The 18,330-nt window shown below is 36.9% G+C and overlaps 1 protein-coding gene across 2 annotated transcripts; it reads left to right on the top strand.

Annotated features, from left to right (window-relative positions):
* The first annotated feature begins 43 nt into the window (after positions 1-43).
* zbtb24 (zinc finger and BTB domain containing 24) lies at positions 44-5,572 on the top strand. Of its 2 annotated transcripts, none has more exons than XM_058616168.1 (7): positions 44-477; positions 1,326-2,158; positions 3,062-3,229; positions 3,448-3,531; positions 3,654-3,737; positions 3,836-3,917; positions 4,437-5,572. In XM_058616168.1, exons 2-7 carry the CDS (start codon positions 1,354-1,356, stop codon positions 5,275-5,277), a joined length of 2,064 nt encoding a protein of 687 aa, XP_058472151.1. In that variant the 5' UTR covers positions 44-477; positions 1,326-1,353; the 3' UTR covers positions 5,278-5,572. The 2 variants fall into 2 exon arrangements, with proteins under 2 accessions (XP_058472151.1, XP_058472150.1); XM_058616167.1 differs by having other exon boundaries at positions 45-477; positions 1,323-2,158.
* Positions 5,573-18,330: the final 12,758 nt, after the last annotated feature.

Raw genomic sequence — 18,330 nt, 5'->3', positions numbered from 1 at the left:
GCAGGCAGCTGCATAAGCTCAGCAGGAAAGGAAACAGAAATGATTAGTTCAGGATTCACTCAGCTGAGCGAGCGTCCGTCCTCAGGTCACGTGACAGCTACCTAGTCACTGTCGTGCTGTTAAACAACAATGGTTTCATATGGTTGGAATTGCTTGTGGCATTTTGTTTATTATACTTTGTCAGCTGAAGCAAACGATGTTGCCTACAGTGTTAAGTGTTTGAGAACCGCGGTCTTTTTTACAACGCCCACAAGAGGGATACAGCGCTGTAAAAATGAACGAAATAAACGAAATGATTTAAAAAAAGATTAGTTCAATTTACTGTCCGAGAGTAAAAGATTCGAGTCAGTAAGAAGAGTCGAACTTCCCATCACTAGTTTGTATGTGGATCAGCGAAAGGTGGATCTCGTCAGAACCGCACGTCTCGCGATAAGCTGTTCGCTCTCAAGTCCTCTTCTCACGGCGTCCGAAGCGAAGGTAAGGTCCTAAAAGCTCACTGTTTAAAAAATACACGGAGGACTGTGCTCGTTTCACCGGTCCCTTCACTTATCTGATCTGTGCCACATAGTTCTGTTGCACGTTTGAGGACGTGATAGCTGTTCATGGCTAGTAGCAGCGGGCACATCATTTGAGGCGACGGTCGTTAGCTTGTTTGCTAACATTGAAGATGTTTGTATCGCTCAGGGTTTAAACTGCAGGTTAAACTTCGCACACAGCAGTCAAAACAAAAACAACTGTTTTGTGTAATAACGTGTTGTTCCAAGTTGCATTTAACAACACAAATAGGTAACAAAACAGACTCATTTCTACTGCAGTTGTTAAACGAGTCTTAACTTCAGAAAACACCGATTTTATTTTGCAATTCATGTTTACACAATGCATTACGGTAATGACGTGTGGCGACTGTCTTGTCATTGAATGGAACAAACGTTATCTAAAGATTAAGTAATAAATTAAAGATGGTTTAAAAAATATAACTACTTTTACCTACAACCTGCATTTCAGAGAAAATTGAGTCTTTGTCATTAATAATGCACGTGTGTGTACATGCTCTTACCGTAATACACCTACCGCAAAACAGAGAGGCAGATTCTCACTGCTAAGCAAATACTGTATTCTTTTATTTATGATAAAAAAGCCGCACACTTTACCGATTTAAGATTCCTTTTAAACTTTTATTTTTAATTAGGGTTAAGACTGAGATGATTTACTATGCGTGGATTATGTAGGAATAATAATAAGCCAAGCAAAACCAAATGCATACTTGCAAAGTCAATTGTTCACTTCATTGACTCACATATTCTTTTTTTCTTTTCTTTAAGAAGAGGAGGAGAAGTGATTGTTATTGAAGCCATGACTTCAGTTCCCATGGCTGTTCATTCAGATTCACACAAGCACAGCATCCTGAGCAAATTCAACAAGCTCAGGAAAATGGACCTTCTGTGTGATGTCACTCTGGTTGTGGAAAACATGCACTTCAGAGCGCACAAAGCCCTGCTGGCAGCAAGCAGCGAGTACTTCTCCCTCATGTTCACGTCAGAAGATCACATTAGCCAGTCTACTTTTAAACTGGCAGATATGGAAGCCAACATGTTTTCGGCAGTGCTGGATTTCATCTACAGTGCCCACGTGTCTCTGGAGGAGAGCACTGCAGAGCAACTCCTGGCCACGGCTCATCTTATGGAAGTCAATGACCTTGTCAAAGTGCTCACAACTCAACTCAAAGCCTCTGTAGCAGAAGCTGGAGGTGATAAGATAAAGGCAGACAAACCCGAGGTGCTTCATCTGTCAAAACGCAAAAGAGGACGACCAAAGAAAAATGTGCCGGCAACAGAACGGCAGGAGAGAAGTTCACCATGGGAGAGTTTGGAGGAGAGCCAGGCCGATGATGTGGACACTGATCATGTAGATGTTGACTCCCGGCCAAAAGATGCAGATAATATGACAAGAAGGCACACAAGCCGACTGAGCAAACGCAAAATCAGGCCTCCAGTAAAATACATGAGTTACAAAGTGGACCATGACTCTGTAGTAAATAAAGAGCCAGGGAAAAGAGGAAGGAAAAGAAAATATCCAAACACAGAGGCTAGATGTGAGGACTGCGACAAAGTGTTTAAAAATCATGTTCTTTTAAAAATTCACCAAAGGACTCATACAGGTAAGCACTCTCATATTCTTTTAAGTCCATTAATGGTCCAGTGTGTAAGAATTGTGGCGCTTTTCCACTATACAGTTGTAGCGCGACTCTGCTTGACTGTACTTTGCTTTTCCATTGGGGATAGTACCTGGTACCTGCTACTTTGTAGCTTTGTAACTTTGTACCTGTTCTGGTGAGATTCTAAAAATGGGACGTTGACAGTCTGCCAGTCTACATGAATCAAACCGAACAATGCCGAACTGTAGATCAGCTAAAAACATTGAAAAATCCTGCAAACGTGCTTTAATCGCCAAAGTTTAGCAAGGAAATGTCTAAAATCTGTAGTCTGGTGTATTTAACGACAACACTGCTGAAAGCCTGTGTCAGATGGAGTTTGTACTCCGGTCATGCGGGAAGTACTGAAATACTATTTTTAATTAACTGACTCTAATGATTCAGTTACACCGAAAACAACTGCTCTGCTCATGACAAGTTTGTGTGTTTGTGTCACATATAAAACAATGTCACGGCAGTTTCGTCCAGCCATCATCCGAGTCGCGCTAAAACTGTATAGTGGAAAAGTGACTGCAGATTGTAACAAACAAAAGAATCTTCCACTCAAACCTCCCTTTAATTGATAAAACAAGGTAGTATATTTGACCTGAACTGGACCTGAAATACACACAACTTTAAGGTACAAGACATTTTTTGGAGGTGTTTTTAGGACAAGAGATGGCTGCAGTTGCCACTGAAGTTAATGAACACGTACTGCATCCCTCTCAGAAGTTTTGTTAGGATCTTAGCATCTGTCTCTCAGCACTGATCAGATCAACCACATGTCACTGTTACCACTCTGCCTGTGATACTGTACATACTCCACTATACCCCACTGTATTCCACACACTCTTTGTATTTCTGCCCCAGGAGAGAAACCATTCCGGTGCCAGGTTTGTGGAAAGAGTTTTACCCAGAAGCACACACTGTTGGTTCACCAGCGCAAGCACACGGGAGAGAAGCCGTTTGTTTGTGCCATCTGTTCCAAGACTCTGTGCACCAAACACTCCCTACAAGAACACATGAACCTCCACAAAGGTAGGATCCTGATCAAGTTAGTATTCTGCATGTATTATTTTCTGATAACCACACAAATGGTGCATTTGTGTGGTTATCAGAAAATAATACATCGTATGAATGAATTCTTTATTTCAAACATGTAAAATAAAAACATGTACATGAAAATATGTCATCACATAGGCACATAAAGTTAATATACTATGTTATTTTATTTATTTTTTTACTTGTATCCACAGAAGAGAAGTCCTTCGACTGCGATAAATGTGGAAAGTCCTTCACTCAGAAAAAGCAACTTAAAAGTCATTACAGAGTTCACACAGGTAAGACTCAAACAGCAGCAGATCTATTCAAATGTTTTGCGCTTTAAATTGTGAATAATGTGGGTTCTTCTTTATTTATTTATTTATTTATTTATTTATTTATTTATTTGTATAAATTAAAGGTAAATCGTTCCCAGAATGTGCTCAGTGTCATCACAAATTCCTGGACACAGCTCAGCTGAAAAAACACCTGCGGACTCACACAGGTAAAAACAGATACAGCACCAACATGTCTGAGGAGAATTGCTGAGGTTATAATAGGTTATCTGTGAATAATAGAATAATTTAACATATTTTTTTACAGGTGAGAAGCCCTTTACCTGTGAGATCTGTGGGAAGTGTTTTACAGCCAAGAGCACACTACAGACTCACATCAGAATTCACAGGTGAGACATTTGTTCATTTAATATTGAATTTGACTTCAATATGACTGGACTTTTAATGGCTGGATATCATTTCTCAACAATAGTTTTAGCTATTTCATCAGTGAGAGGGTCCAATTACAAAATGCCCAGAGCTTGAACTTTTTTATAGAAAGAAAGATAGAAAAATCCAGGATGAGCTTTTTTCTTCCATTTCACTCACAATAATGTAATTTTTGGAGATTTGGTACTATGGATGAACCAATACGTTACTGGATCTATTTGAAATCTTTTATATCACATGCTTCATAATGCACATGTCATGTGTGTTTCTTTCTTCTTTATGGGAAAACAATATTTGTCACACCGTTGGAGAATGATGTCTTTGAAATGGTTTAAAAGGTGTAAAATGACTTTATTGGCCTTGTATCAGACACAAAAAAGTGGTGTCATGCCATCCCCATTAGGTACTCTTGTATATTAAGCTACTATAATTTGTTCTTCTCAGTTTTAACCAATGACGGTGTATTTCTCCTTTTGCAGAGGTGAGAAACCATATAACTGCGACATCTGCAACAAGTCGTTTTCAGATCCCAGTGCGAGGAGACGACACGTCGTCTCACACTCGGGAAAGAAACCCTTCACCTGCTCTACCTGCAACCTTTCGTTTACTCGCCTGGACAATCTGAAAACCCACACTAAATCCCACAGCAAGGAGAGTGTGACGTTAACAGAATCCACAGAAGCTTCTGCAGCGCCTCAGGATGACACGCCCAACATTCTGCAGCTCCAGCAGTACCAGCTGCCGTCCAGCTCCCAGCAGGAGATCCAGCTGGTGGTGAACAATATTAACTTTGTGTCAAGTCAGGACCAGGAGATTAGCATCATCACTACAGAGGGTGAGGCGGCAGAACCAGCCCACTCCCGTCTCACCCTCCTCACCCAGCCGTCGGCACACATGCAGAATGTGGCTCTGGTCACTCAGGGTACGGTGGTGGACCACAGCCCTCAGATTCAGACTGTCAGTATGCTGGAGGGACAGATGACGCAGCAGTCCGAGCAGATGCACGTTATCACTCTGAGTAAAGAGGCGATGGAGGAGCTGCAGTCGCAGCACGGTCCTCCGCAGCCTCTCCACCTTGCACAGCAACCCGTCCAACAACTGCAGGTCATGCATCAGCCTGTCCAGCAGCTGGCGGTCGCTCAGGTGGGCAGAGAGCAACACAGTCAGGCCATTCACATCAGCAGCCAGAGCAGCCAGCCCATCTCCATCAGCAAGACCAGTGAGCAGATCTCCAACCACCACATCCAGGGACAAACCTTTCAGATCCAGGCGGGAACCGTGTCCTACCTGTACACCACCGGACTACAGCAGGAGGGATGAGAGGGCCGGACAACTGAGGACACAACTCTGATACTGATATATTCTGCTACAGTGCTTCTGAAAAATTAGAGCTTGTTTAAAGGAACCATAACCACACTCATTGACTATTAAAAAAATGTATGTTGTCTTATAATTGTGAAAGAAATGTCCGCGTTTAGTAATGTCGTCCAAAATCAGTCAAAAAAGTCATACTATAGTATGACGTCTAAAATCAGTCAAAAAAGTCATACTATAGTGTGACGTCCAAAATCAGTCAAAAAAGTCATAGTATAGCATGACGTCCAAAATCAGTCAAAAAGTCATAGTATAGCATGTCATCCAAAATCAGTCAAAAAAGTCATTGTATAGCATGTCGTCTAAAAGCAGTCAAAAATGTCATAGTATTGTATGTCTTCCGAAATCGGTCAAAAAAGTCATAGTATAGCATGTCGTCCAAAATCAGTCAAAAACGTCATAGTATAGCATGTCGTCCAAAATCAGTCAAAAAAGTCATAGTATAGCATGTCGTCCAAAATCGGTCAAAAACGTCATAGTATAGTATGTCGTCCAAAATCAGTCAAAAAAGTCATAGTATAGTATGTCGTCCAAAATCACCAAAAAAGTCATATGTCGTACAAAATGACCAAACACATCTAAGGATTGTAGAGGGCACTGGTTTCAACCAGGTCTTGAACCCGGATCTTTCGTGTCAGAGGTAAGAATATTAACCACTACACCAACCTTGTAGACAGATACTATTGTATGTTGTCCTAAATGACACCAAAACACCATAGTATAGCATGTCGTCCAAAATCAGTCAAAAAAACACATAGTATAGTATGTCGTCCAAAATCAGTCAAAAAAACTCATAGTATAGTATGTCGTCCAAAATCAGTCAAAAAAGTCATAACATAGCATGTCATCCAAAATCACCCAAAAAAATTCATACTTTAGTATGATGTCCAAAATCAGTCAAAAATGTCATAGTATAGTATGTCTTCCGAAATCGGTCAAAAAAGTCATGGTATAGCATGTCGTCCAAAATCGGTCAAAAACTTCATAGTATAGCATGTCGTCCAAAATCGGTCAAAAAAGTCATAGTATAGCATGTCGTCCAAAATCGGTCAAAAACGTCATAGTATAGCATGTCGTCCAAAATCGGTCAAAAAAGTCATAGTATAGCATGTCGTCCAAAATCAGTCAAAAAAGTCATAGTATAGTATGACGTCCAAAATCGGTCAAAAAAGTCATAGTATAGCATGTCGTCCAAAATCGGTCAAAAACGTCATAGTCTAGCATGTCGTCCAAAATCGGTCAAAAACGTCATAGTATAGCATGTCGTCCAAAATCGGTCAAAGAAGTCATAGTATAGTATGTCATCCAAAATCGGTCAAAGAAGTCATAGTATAGTATGTCGTCCAAAATCGGTCAAAAAAGTCATACTATAGTATGACGTCCAAAATCGGTCAAAAAAGTCATAGTATAGCATGTCGTCCAAAATCGGTCAAAAACATCATAGTATAGTATGTCGTCCAAAATCGGTCAAAAACGTCATAGTATAGCATGTCGTCCAAAATCGGTCAAAAAAGTCATAGTATAGCATGTCATCCAAAATCGGTCAAAAACGTCATAGTATAGCATGTCATCCAAAATCAGTCAAAAAAGTCATAGTATAGCATGTCGTCTAAAATCAGTCAAAAACGTCATAGTATAGCATGTCGTCCGAAATCAGTCAAAAAAGTCATAGTATAGCATGTCGTCCAAAATCAGTCAAAAAAGTCATAGTATAGCATGTCGTCCAAAATCGGTCAAAAACGTCATAGTATAGCATGTCGTCAAAAATCAGTCAAAAAAGTCATAGTATAGCATGTCATCCAAAATCAGTCAAAAAAGTCATAGTATAGCATGTCGTCTAAAATCAGTCAAAAAAGTCATACTATAGTATGACGTCCAAAATCGATCAAAAAAGTCATAGTATAGCATGTCGTCCAAAATCGGTCAAAAACGTCATAGTATAGCATGTCGTCCAAAATCAGTCAAAAACGTCATAGTATAGCATGTCGTCTAAAATCAGTCAAAAACGTCATAGTATAGCATGTCGTCCAAAATCACCCAAAAACGTCATAGTATAGCATGTCGTCCAAAATCAGTCAAAAAAGTCATAGTATAGCGTGTCGTCTAAAATCAGTCAAAAAAGTCATACTATAGTATGTCGTCAAAAATCTGTCAAAAAAGTCATAGTATAGCATGTCGTCCAAAATCAGTCAAAAAAGTCATAGTATAGCATGTCGTCCAAAATCGGTCAAAAACGTCATAGTATAGCATGTCGTCCAAAATCAGTCAAAAAAGTCATAGTATAGCATGTCGTCCAAAATCGGTCAAAAACGTCATAGTATAGCATGTCATCCAAAATCAGTCAAAAAAGTCATAGTATAGCATGTCGTCTAAAATCAGTCAAAAAAGTCATACTATAGTATGACGTCCAAAATCGGTCAAAAAAGTCATAGTATAGCATGTCGTCCAAAATCGGTCAAAAACGTCATAGTCTAGCATGTCGTCCAAAATCGGTCAAAAACGTCATAGTATAGTATGTCGTCCAAAATCGGTCAAAGAAGTCATAGTATAGTATGTCGTCCAAAATCGGTCAAAGAAGTCATAGTATAGTATGTCGTCCAAAATCGGTCAAAAAAGTCATACTATAGTATGACGTCCAAAATCGGTCAAAAAAGTCATAGTATAGCATGTCGTCCAAAATCGGTCAAAAACATCATAGTCTAGCATGTCGTCCAAAATCGGTCAAAAACGTCATAGTATAGTATGTCGTCCAAAATCAGTCAAAAAAGTCAAAGTATAGTATGTCGTCCAAAATCACCAAAAAAGTCATAGTATAGTATGTCGTACAAAATGACCAAACACATCTAAGGATTGTAGAGGGCACTGGTTTCAACCAGGTCTTGAACCCGGATCTTTCGTGTCAGAGGTTAGAATATTAACCACTACACCAACCTTGTAGACAGATACTGTAGTATGTTGTCCTAAATGACACCAAAACACCATAGTATAGCATGTCGTCCAAAATCGGTCTATAAAGTCATAGTATAGCATGACGTCCAAAATCAGTCAAAAAAACTCATAGTATAGTATGTCGTCCAAAATCAGTCAAAAAAGTCATAGCATAGCATGTCGTCCAAAATCAGTCAAAAAAGTCATAGTATAGCATGTCATCCAAAATCACCCAAAAAAGTCATACTTTAGTATGATGTCCAAAATCAGTCAAAAAAGTCATAGTAAAGTATGTCGTCCAAAATCGGTCAAAAACTTCATAGTATAGCATGTCGTCCAAAATCAGTCAAAAACGTCATAGTATAGCATGTCATCCAAAATCACCCAAAAAAGTCATACTTTAGTCTGATGTCCAAAATCAGTCAAAAAAGTCATAGTATAGCATGTCATCCAAAATCACCCAAAAAAGTCATACTTTAGTATGATGTCCAAAATCAGTCAAAAATGTCATAGTATTGTATGTCGTCCAAAATCACCAAAAAAGTCATAGTATAGTATGTCGTACAAAATGACGAAACACATCTAAGGATTGTAGAGGGCACTGGTTTCAACCAGGTCTTGAACCCGGATTTTTCGTGTCAGAGGTAAGAATATTAACCACTACACCAACCTTGTAGACAGATACTATAGTATGTTGTCCTAAATGACACCAAAACACCATAGTATAGCATGTCGTCCAAAATCGGTCTATAAAGTCATAGTATAGCATGACGTCCAAAAACAGTCAAAAAAACTCATAGTATAGTATGTCGTCCAAAATCGGTCAAAGACGTCATAGTATAGCATGTCATCCAAAATCACCCAAAAAAGTCATACTTTAGTATGATGTCCAAAATCAGTCAAAAAAGTCAAAGTATAGTATGTCATCCAAAATCAGTCGAAAAAGTCATAGTATAGCATGTCGTCTAAAATCAGTCAAAAAAGTCATAGTATAGTATGACGTCCAAAATCGGTCAAAAAAGTCATAGTATAGCATGTCGTCCAAAATCAGTCAAAAAAGTCATAGTATAGCATGTCGTCCAAAATCAGTCAAAAAAGTCATAGTATAGCATGTCGTCTAAAATCAGTCAAAAACGTCATAGTATAGCATGTCGTCCGAAATCAGTCAAAAAAGTCATAGTATAGCATGTCGTCCAAAATCAGTCAAAAAAGTCATAGTATAGCATGTCGTCCAAAATCGGTCAAAAACGTCATAGTATAGCATGTCGTCAAAAATCAGTCAAAAAAGTCATAGTATAGCATGTCATCCAAAATCAGTCAAAAAAGTCATAGTATAGCATGTCGTCTAAAATCAGTCAAAAAAGTCATACTATAGTATGACGTCCAAAATCGATCAAAAAAGTCATAGTATAGCATGTCATCCAAAATCACCCAAAAAAGTCATACTTTAGTATGATGTCCAAAATCAGTCAAAAATGTCATAGTATTGTATGTCGTCCAAAATCACCAAAAAAGTCATAGTATAGTATGTCGTACAAAATGACGAAACACATCTAAGGATTGTAGAGGGCACTGGTTTCAACCAGGTCTTGAACCCGGATTTTTCGTGTCAGAGGTAAGAATATTAACCACTACACCAACCTTGTAGACAGATACTATAGTATGTTGTCCTAAATGACACCAAAACACCATAGTATAGTATGTCGTCCAAAATCGGTCAAAGACGTCATAGTATAGCATGTCATCCAAAATCACCCAAAAAAGTCATACTTTAGTATGATGTCCAAAATCAGTCAAAAAAGTCAAAGTATAGTATGTCATCCAAAATCAGTCGAAAAAGTCATAGTATAGCATGTCGTCTAAAATCAGTCAAAAAAGTCATAGTATAGTATGACGTCCAAAATCGGTCAAAAAAGTCATAGTATAGCATGTCGTCCAAAATCAGTCAAAAAAGTCATAGTATAGCATGTCGTCCAAAATCAGTCAAAAAAGTCATAGTATAGCATGTCGTCTAAAATCAGTCAAAAACGTCATAGTATAGCATGTCGTCCGAAATCAGTCAAAAAAGTCATAGTATAGCATGTCGTCCAAAATCAGTCAAAAAAGTCATAGTATAGCATGTCGTCCAAAATCGGTCAAAAACGTCATAGTATAGCATGTCGTCAAAAATCAGTCAAAAAAGTCATAGTATAGCATGTCATCCAAAATCAGTCAAAAAAGTCATAGTATAGCATGTCGTCTAAAATCAGTCAAAAAAGTCATACTATAGTATGACGTCCAAAATCGATCAAAAAAGTCATAGTATAGCATGTCGTCCAAAATCGGTCAAAAACGTCATAGTATAGCATGTCGTCCAAAATCAGTCAAAAACGTCATAGTATAGCATGTCGTCTAAAATCAGTCAAAAACGTCATAGTATAGCATGTCGTCCAAAATCACCCAAAAACGTCATAGTATAGCATGTCGTCCAAAATCAGTCAAAAAAGTCATAGTATAGCATGTCGTCCAAAATCAGTCAAAAAAGTCATAGTATAGCATGTCGTCCAAAATCGGTCAAAAACGTCATAGTATAGCATGTCATCCAAAATCAGTCAAAAAAGTCATAGTATAGCATGTCGTCTAAAATCAGTCAAAAAAGTCATACTATAGTATGACGTCCAAAATCGGTCAAAAAAGTCATAGTATAGCATGTCGTCCAAAATCGGTCAAAAACGTCATAGTATAGTATGTCGTCAAAAATCTGTCAAAAAAGTCAAAGTATAGTATGTCATCCAAAATCAGTCGAAAAAGTCATAGTATAGCATGTCGTCTAAAATCAGTCAAAAAAGTCATACTATAGTATGACGTCCAAAATCGGTCAAAAAAGTCATAGTATAGCATGTCGTCCAAAATCAGTCAAAAAAGTCATAGTATAGCATGTCGTCCAAAATCAGTCAAAAACGTCATAGTATAGCATGTCGTCTAAAATCAGTCAAAAACGTCATAGTATAGCATGTCGTCCGAAATCAGTCAAAAAAGTCATAGTATAGCATGTCGTCCAAAATCAGTCAAAAAAGTCATAGTATAGCATGTCGTCCAAAATCGGTCAAAAACGTCATAGTATAGCATGTCGTCAAAAATCAGTCAAAAAAGTCATAGTATAGCATGTCATCCAAAATCAGTCAAAAAAGTCATAGTATAGCATGTCGTCTAAAATCAGTCAAAAAAGTCATACTATAGTATGACGTCCAAAATCGATCAAAAAAGTCATAGTATAGCATGTCGTCCAAAATCGGTCAAAAACGTCATAGTATAGCATGTCGTCCAAAATCAGTCAAAAATGTCATAGTATAGCATGTCGTCTAAAATCAGTCAAAAACGTCATAGTATAGCATGTCGTCCAAAATCACCCAAAAACGTCATAGTATAGCATGTCGTCCAAAATCAGTCAAAAAAGTCATAGTATAGCGTGTCGTCTAAAATCAGTCAAAAAAGTCATACTATAGTATGTCGTCAAAAATCTGTCAAAAAAGTCATAGTATAGCATGTCGTCCAAAATCAGTCAAAAAAGTCATAGTATAGCATGTCGTCCAAAATCGGTCAAAAACGTCATAGTATAGCATGTCGTCCAAAATCAGTCAAAAAAGTCATAGTATAGCATGTCGTCCAAAATCGGTCAAAAACGTCATAGTATAGCATGTCATCCAAAATCAGTCAAAAAAGTCATAGTATAGCATGTCGTCTAAAATCAGTCAAAAAAGTCATACTATAGTATGACGTCCAAAATCGGTCAAAAAAGTCATAGTATAGCATGTCGTCCAAAATCGGTCAAAAACGTCATAGTATAGTATGTCGTCAAAAATCTGTCAAAAAAGTCATAGTATAGCATGTCATCCAAAATCAGTCAAAAAAGTCATAGTATAGCATGTCATCCAAAATCAGTCAAAAAAGTCATAGTATAGCATGTCGTCTAAAATCAGTCAAAAAAGTCATAGTATAGCATGTCGTCAAAAATCTGTCAAAAAAGTCATAGTATAGCATGTCGTCCAAAATCGGTCAAAAAAGTCATAGTATAGCATGTCGTCCAAAATCGGTCAAAAACGTCATAGTATAGCATGTCGTCCAAAATCAGTCAAAAAAGTCATAGTATAGCATGTCATCCAAAATCGGTCAAAAACGTCATAGTATAGCATGTCATCCAAAATCAGTCAAAAAAGTCATAGTATAGCATGTCGTCTAAAATCAGTCAAAAAAGTCATAGTATAGCATGTCGTCTAAAATCAGTCAAAAACGTCATAGTATAGCATGTCGTCCAAAATCAGTCAAAAAAGTCATAGTATAGCATGTCGTCTAAAATCGGTCAAAAAAGTCATACTATAGTATGACGTCCAAAATCGGTCAAAAAAGTCATAGTATAGCATGTCGTCCAAAATCGGTCAAAAACGTCATAGTATAGCATGTCGTCCAAAATCAGTCAAAAAAGTCATAGTATAGCATGTCATCCAAAATCAGTCAAAAAAGTCATAGTATAGCATGTCGTCTAAAATCAGTCAAAAAAGTCATACTATAGTATGACGTCCAAAATCGGTCAAAAAAGTCATAGTATAGCATGTCGTCCAAAATCGGTCAAAAACGTCATAGTATAGCATGTCGTCCAAAATCAGTCAAAAACGTCATAGTATAGCATGTCGTCTAAAATCAGTCAAAAACGTCATAGTATAGCATGTCGTCCAAAATCACCCAAAAACGTCATAGTATAGTATGTCGTCAAAAATCTGTCAAAAAAGTCATAGTATAGCATGTCATCCAAAATCAGTCAAAAAAGTCATAGTATAGCATGTCGTCCAAAATCAGTCAAAAAAGTCATAGTATAGCATGTCGTCCAAAATCAGTCAAAAAAGTCATAGTATAGCATGTCGTCTAAAATCAGTCAAAAACGTCATAGTATAGCATGTCGTCCGAAATCAGTCAAAAAAGTCATAGTATAGCATGTCGTCCAAAATCAGTCAAAAAAGTCATAGTATAGCATGTCGTCCAAAATCGGTCAAAAACGTCATAGTATAGCATGTCGTCAAAAATCAGTCAAAAAAGTCATAGTATAGCATGTCATCCAAAATCAGTCAAAAAAGTCATAGTATAGCATGTCGTCTAAAATCAGTCAAAAAAGTCATACTATAGTATGACGTCCAAAATCGATCAAAAAAGTCATAGTATAGCATGTCGTCCAAAATCGGTCAAAAACGTCATAGTATAGCATGTCGTCCAAAATCAGTCAAAAAAGTCATAGTATAGCATGTCATCCAAAATCAGTCAAAAAAGTCATAGTATAGCATGTCGTCTAAAATCAGTCAAAAAAGTCATACTATAGTATGACGTCCAAAATCGGTCAAAAAAGTCATAGTATAGCATGTCGTCCAAAACCGGTCAAAAACGTCATAGTATAGCATGTCGTCCAAAATCAGTCAAAAACGTCATAGTATAGCATGTCGTCTAAAATCAGTCAAAAACGTCATAGTATAGCATGTCGTCCAAAATCACCCAAAAACGTCATAGTATAGTATGTCGTCAAAAATCTGTCAAAAAAGTCATAGTATAGCATGTCATCCAAAATCAGTCAAAAAAGTCATAGTATAGCATGTCGTCCAAAATCAGTCAAAAAAGTCATAGTATAGCATGTCGTCCAAAATCAGTCAAAAAAGTCATAGTATAGCATGTCGTCAAAAATCTGTCAAAAAAGTCATAGTATAGCATGTCGTCCAAAATCGGTCAAAAAAGTCATAGTATAGCATGTCGTCCAAAATCGGTCAAAAACGTCATAGTATAGCATGTCGTCCAAAATCAGTCAAAAAAGTCATAGTATAGCATGTCATCCAAAATCGGTCAAAAACGTCATAGTATAGCATGTCATCCAAAATCAGTCAAAAAAGTCATAGTATAGCATGTCGTCTAAAATCAGTCAAAAAAGTCATACTATAGTATGACGTCCAAAATCGGTCAAAAAAGTCATAGTATAGCATGTCGTCCAAAATCGGTCAAAAACGTCATAGTATAGCATGTCGTCCAAAATCAGTCAAAAAAGTCATAGTATAGCATGTCATCCAAAATCAGTCAAAAAAGTCATAGTATAGCATGTCGTCTAAAATCAGTCAAAAAAGTCATACTATAGTATGACGTCCAAAATCGGTCAAAAAAGTCATAGTATAGCATGTCGTCCAAAATCGGTCAAAAACGTCATAGTATAGCATGTCGTCCAAAATCAGTCAAAAACGTCATAGTATAGCATGTCGTCTAAAATCAGTCAAAAACGTCATAGTATAGCATGTCGTCCAAAATCACCCAAAAACGTCATAGTATAGTATGTCGTCAAAAATCTGTCAAAAAAGTCATAGTATAGCATGTCATCCAAAATCAGTCAAAAAAGTCATAGTATAGCATGTCGTCCAAAATCAGTCAAAAAAGTCATAGTATAGCATGTCGTCCAAAATCAGTCAAAAAAGTCATAGTATAGCATGTCGTCTAAAATCAGTCAAAAACGTCATAGTATAGCATGTCGTCCGAAATCAGTCAAAAAAGTCATAGTATAGCATGTCGTCCAAAATCAGTCAAAAAAGTCATAGTATAGCATGTCGTCCAAAATCGGTCAAAAACGTCATAGTATAGCATGTCGTCAAAAATCAGTCAAAAAAGTCATAGTATAGCATGTCATCCAAAATCAGTCAAAAAAGTCATAGTATAGCATGTCGTCTAAAATCAGTCAAAAAAGTCATACTATAGTATGACGTCCAAAATCGATCAAAAAAGTCATAGTATAGCATGTCGTCCAAAATCGGTCAAAAACGTCATAGTATAGCATGTCGTCCAAAATCAGTCAAAAAAGTCATAGTATAGCATGTCATCCAAAATCAGTCAAAAAAGTCATAGTATAGCATGTCGTCTAAAATCAGTCAAAAAAGTCATACTATAGTATGACGTCCAAAATCGGTCAAAAAAGTCATAGTATAGCATGTCGTCCAAAACCGGTCAAAAACGTCATAGTATAGCATGTCGTCCAAAATCAGTCAAAAACGTCATAGTATAGCATGTCGTCTAAAATCAGTCAAAAACGTCATAGTATAGCATGTCGTCCAAAATCACCCAAAAACGTCATAGTATAGTATGTCGTCAAAAATCTGTCAAAAAAGTCATAGTATAGCATGTCATCCAAAATCAGTCAAAAAAGTCATAGTATAGCATGTCGTCCAAAATCAGTCAAAAAAGTCATAGTATAGCATGTCGTCCAAAATCAGTCAAAAAAGTCATAGTATAGCATGTCGTCTAAAATCAGTCAAAAACGTCATAGTATAGCATGTCGTCCGAAATCAGTCAAAAAAGTCATAGTATAGCATGTCGTCCAAAATCAGTCAAAAAAGTCATAGTATAGCATGTCGTCCAAAATCGGTCAAAAACGTCATAGTATAGCATGTCGTCAAAAATCAGTCAAAAAAGTCATAGTATAGCATGTCATCCAAAATCAGTCAAAAAAGTCATAGTATAGCATGTCGTCTAAAATCAGTCAAAAAAGTCATACTATAGTATGACGTCCAAAATCGATCAAAAAAGTCATAGTATAGCATGTCGTCCAAAATCGGTCAAAAACGTCATAGTATAGCATGTCGTCCAAAATCAGTCAAAAACGTCATAGTATAGCATGTCGTCTAAAATCAGTCAAAAACGTCATAGTATAGCATGTCGTCCAAAATCACCCAAAAACGTCATAGTATAGCATGTCGTCCAAAATCAGTCAAAAAAGTCATAGTATAGCGTGTCGTCTAAAATCAGTCAAAAAAGTCATACTATAGTATGTCGTCAAAAATCTGTCAAAAAAGTCATAGTATAGCATGTCGTCCAAAATCAGTCAAAAAAGTCATACTATAGTATGACGTCCAAAATCGGTCAAAAAAGTCATAGTATAGCATGTCGTCCAAAATCGGTCAAAAACGTCATAGTATAGCATGTCGTCCAAAATCAGTCAAAAAAGTCATAGTATAGCATGTCATCCAAAATCAGTCAAAAAAGTCATAGTATAGCATGTCGTCTAAAATCAGTCAAAAAAGTCATACTATAGTATGACGTCCAAAATCGGTCAAAAAAGTCATAGTATAGCATGTCGTCCAAAATCGGTCAAAAACGTCATAGTATAGCATGTCGTCCAAAATCAGTCAAAAACGTCATAGTATAGCATGTCGTCTAAAATCAGTCAAAAACGTCATAGTATAGCATGTCGTCCAAAATCACCCAAAAACGTCATAGTATAGTATGTCGTCAAAAATCTGTCAAAAAAGTCATAGTATAGCATGTCATCCAAAATCAGTCGAAAAAGTCATAGTATAGCATGTCGTCTAAAATCAGTCAAAAAAGTCATAGTATAGTATGACGTCCAAAATCGGTCAAAAAAGTCATAGTATAGCATGTCGTCCAAAATCAGTCAAAAAAGTCATAGTATAGCATGTCGTCCAAAATCGGTCAAAAACGTCATAGTATAGTATGTCGTCAAAAATCAGTCCAAAAAGTCATAGTATAGCATGTCATCCAAAATCAGTCAAAAAAGTCATAGTATAGCATGTCATCCAAAATCAGTCAAAAAAGTCATAGTATAGCATGTCGTCTAAAATCAGTCAAAAAAGTCATAGTATAGCATGTCGTCAAAAATCTGTCAAAAAAGTCATAGTTATAGCATGTCGTCCAAAATCGGTCAAAAAAGTCATAGTATAGCATGTCGTCCAAAATCGGTCAAAAACGTCATAGTATAGCATGTCGTCCAAAATCAGTCAAAAAAGTCATAGTATAGCATGTCATCCAAAATCGGTCAAAAACGTCATAGTATAGCATGTCATCCAAAATCAGTCAAAAAAGTCATAGTATAGCATGTCGTCTAAAATCAGTCAAAAAAGTCATACTATAGTATGACGTCCAAAATCGGTCAAAAAAGTCATAGTATAGCATGTCGTCCAAAATCGGTCAAAAACGTCATAGTATAGCATGTCGTCCAAAATCAGTCAAAAAAGTCATAGTATAGCATGTCATCCAAAATCAGTCAAAAAAGTCATAGTATAGCATGTCGTCTAAAATCAGTCAAAAAAGTCATACGATAGTATGACGTCCAAAATCGGTCAAAAAAGTCATAGTATAGCATGTCGTCCAAAATCGGTCAAAAACGTCATAGTATAGCATGTCGTCCAAAATCAGTCAAAAACGTCATGGTATAGCATGTCGTCTAAAATCAGTCAAAAACGTCATAGTATAGCATGTCGTCCAAAATCACCCAAAAACGTCATAGTATAGTATGTCGTCAAAAATCTGTCAAAAAAGTCATAGTATAGCATGTCATCCAAAATCAGTCAAAAAAGTCATAGTATAGCATGTCGTCCAAAATCAGTCAAAAAAGTCACAGTATAGTATGTCATCCGAAATCACCCAAAAAAGTCATAGTATAGTATGTCGTACAAAATGACCAAACACATCTAAGGATTGTAGAGGGCACTGGTTTCAACCAGGTCTTGAACCCGGATCTTTCGTGTCAGAGGTAAGAATATTAACCACTACACCAACCTTGTGGACAGATACTATAGTATGTTGTCCTAAATGACACCAAAACACCATAGTATAGTATGTCGTCCATAATCAGTCAAAAAAGTCATAGTATAGCATGTCATCCAAAATCAGTCAAAAAAGTCATAGTATAGCATGTCGTCTAAAATCAGTGAAAAAAGTCATACTATAGCATGACGTCTAAAATCGGTCAAAAAGTCATAGTATAGCATGTCGTCCAAAATCGGTCAAAAACGTCATAGTATAGCATGTCGTCCAAAATCAGTCAAAAAAGTCATAGTATAGTATGATGTCCAAAATCAGTCAAAAATGTCATAGTATTGTATGTCTTCCAAAATCCGTCAAAAAAGTCATAGTATAGCATGTCATCCAAAATCGGTCAAAAACTTCATAGTATAGTATGTCGTCCAAAATCAGTCAAAAAAGGCATAGTATAGTATGTCGTACAAATTGACCAAACACATCTAAGTATTGTAGAGGGCACTGGTTTCAACCCGGATCTTT

This window comes from Solea solea, chromosome 18 (assembly GCF_958295425.1).
Source record: "Solea solea chromosome 18, fSolSol10.1, whole genome shotgun sequence".
Lineage (NCBI taxonomy): Eukaryota > Metazoa > Chordata > Actinopteri > Pleuronectiformes > Soleidae > Solea > Solea solea.
The sequence above is the reverse complement of the archived record's forward strand: the minus strand, read 5'-3'. Positions and strand labels throughout refer to the sequence as shown.

Coding starts and splice junctions, on each gene's coding strand:
- zbtb24 (XM_058616168.1), top strand. CDS start 1,354: ATGACTTCAGTTCCCATGGCTGTTCATTCAGATTCACACAAGCACAGC. Junction 3,230..3,447: donor ACACATGAACCTCCACAAAG/GTAGGATCCTGA, acceptor TTGTATCCACAG/AAGAGAAGTCCTTCGACTGC. Junction 3,738..3,835: donor ACACCTGCGGACTCACACAG/GTAAAAACAGAT, acceptor ATTTTTTTACAG/GTGAGAAGCCCTTTACCTGT.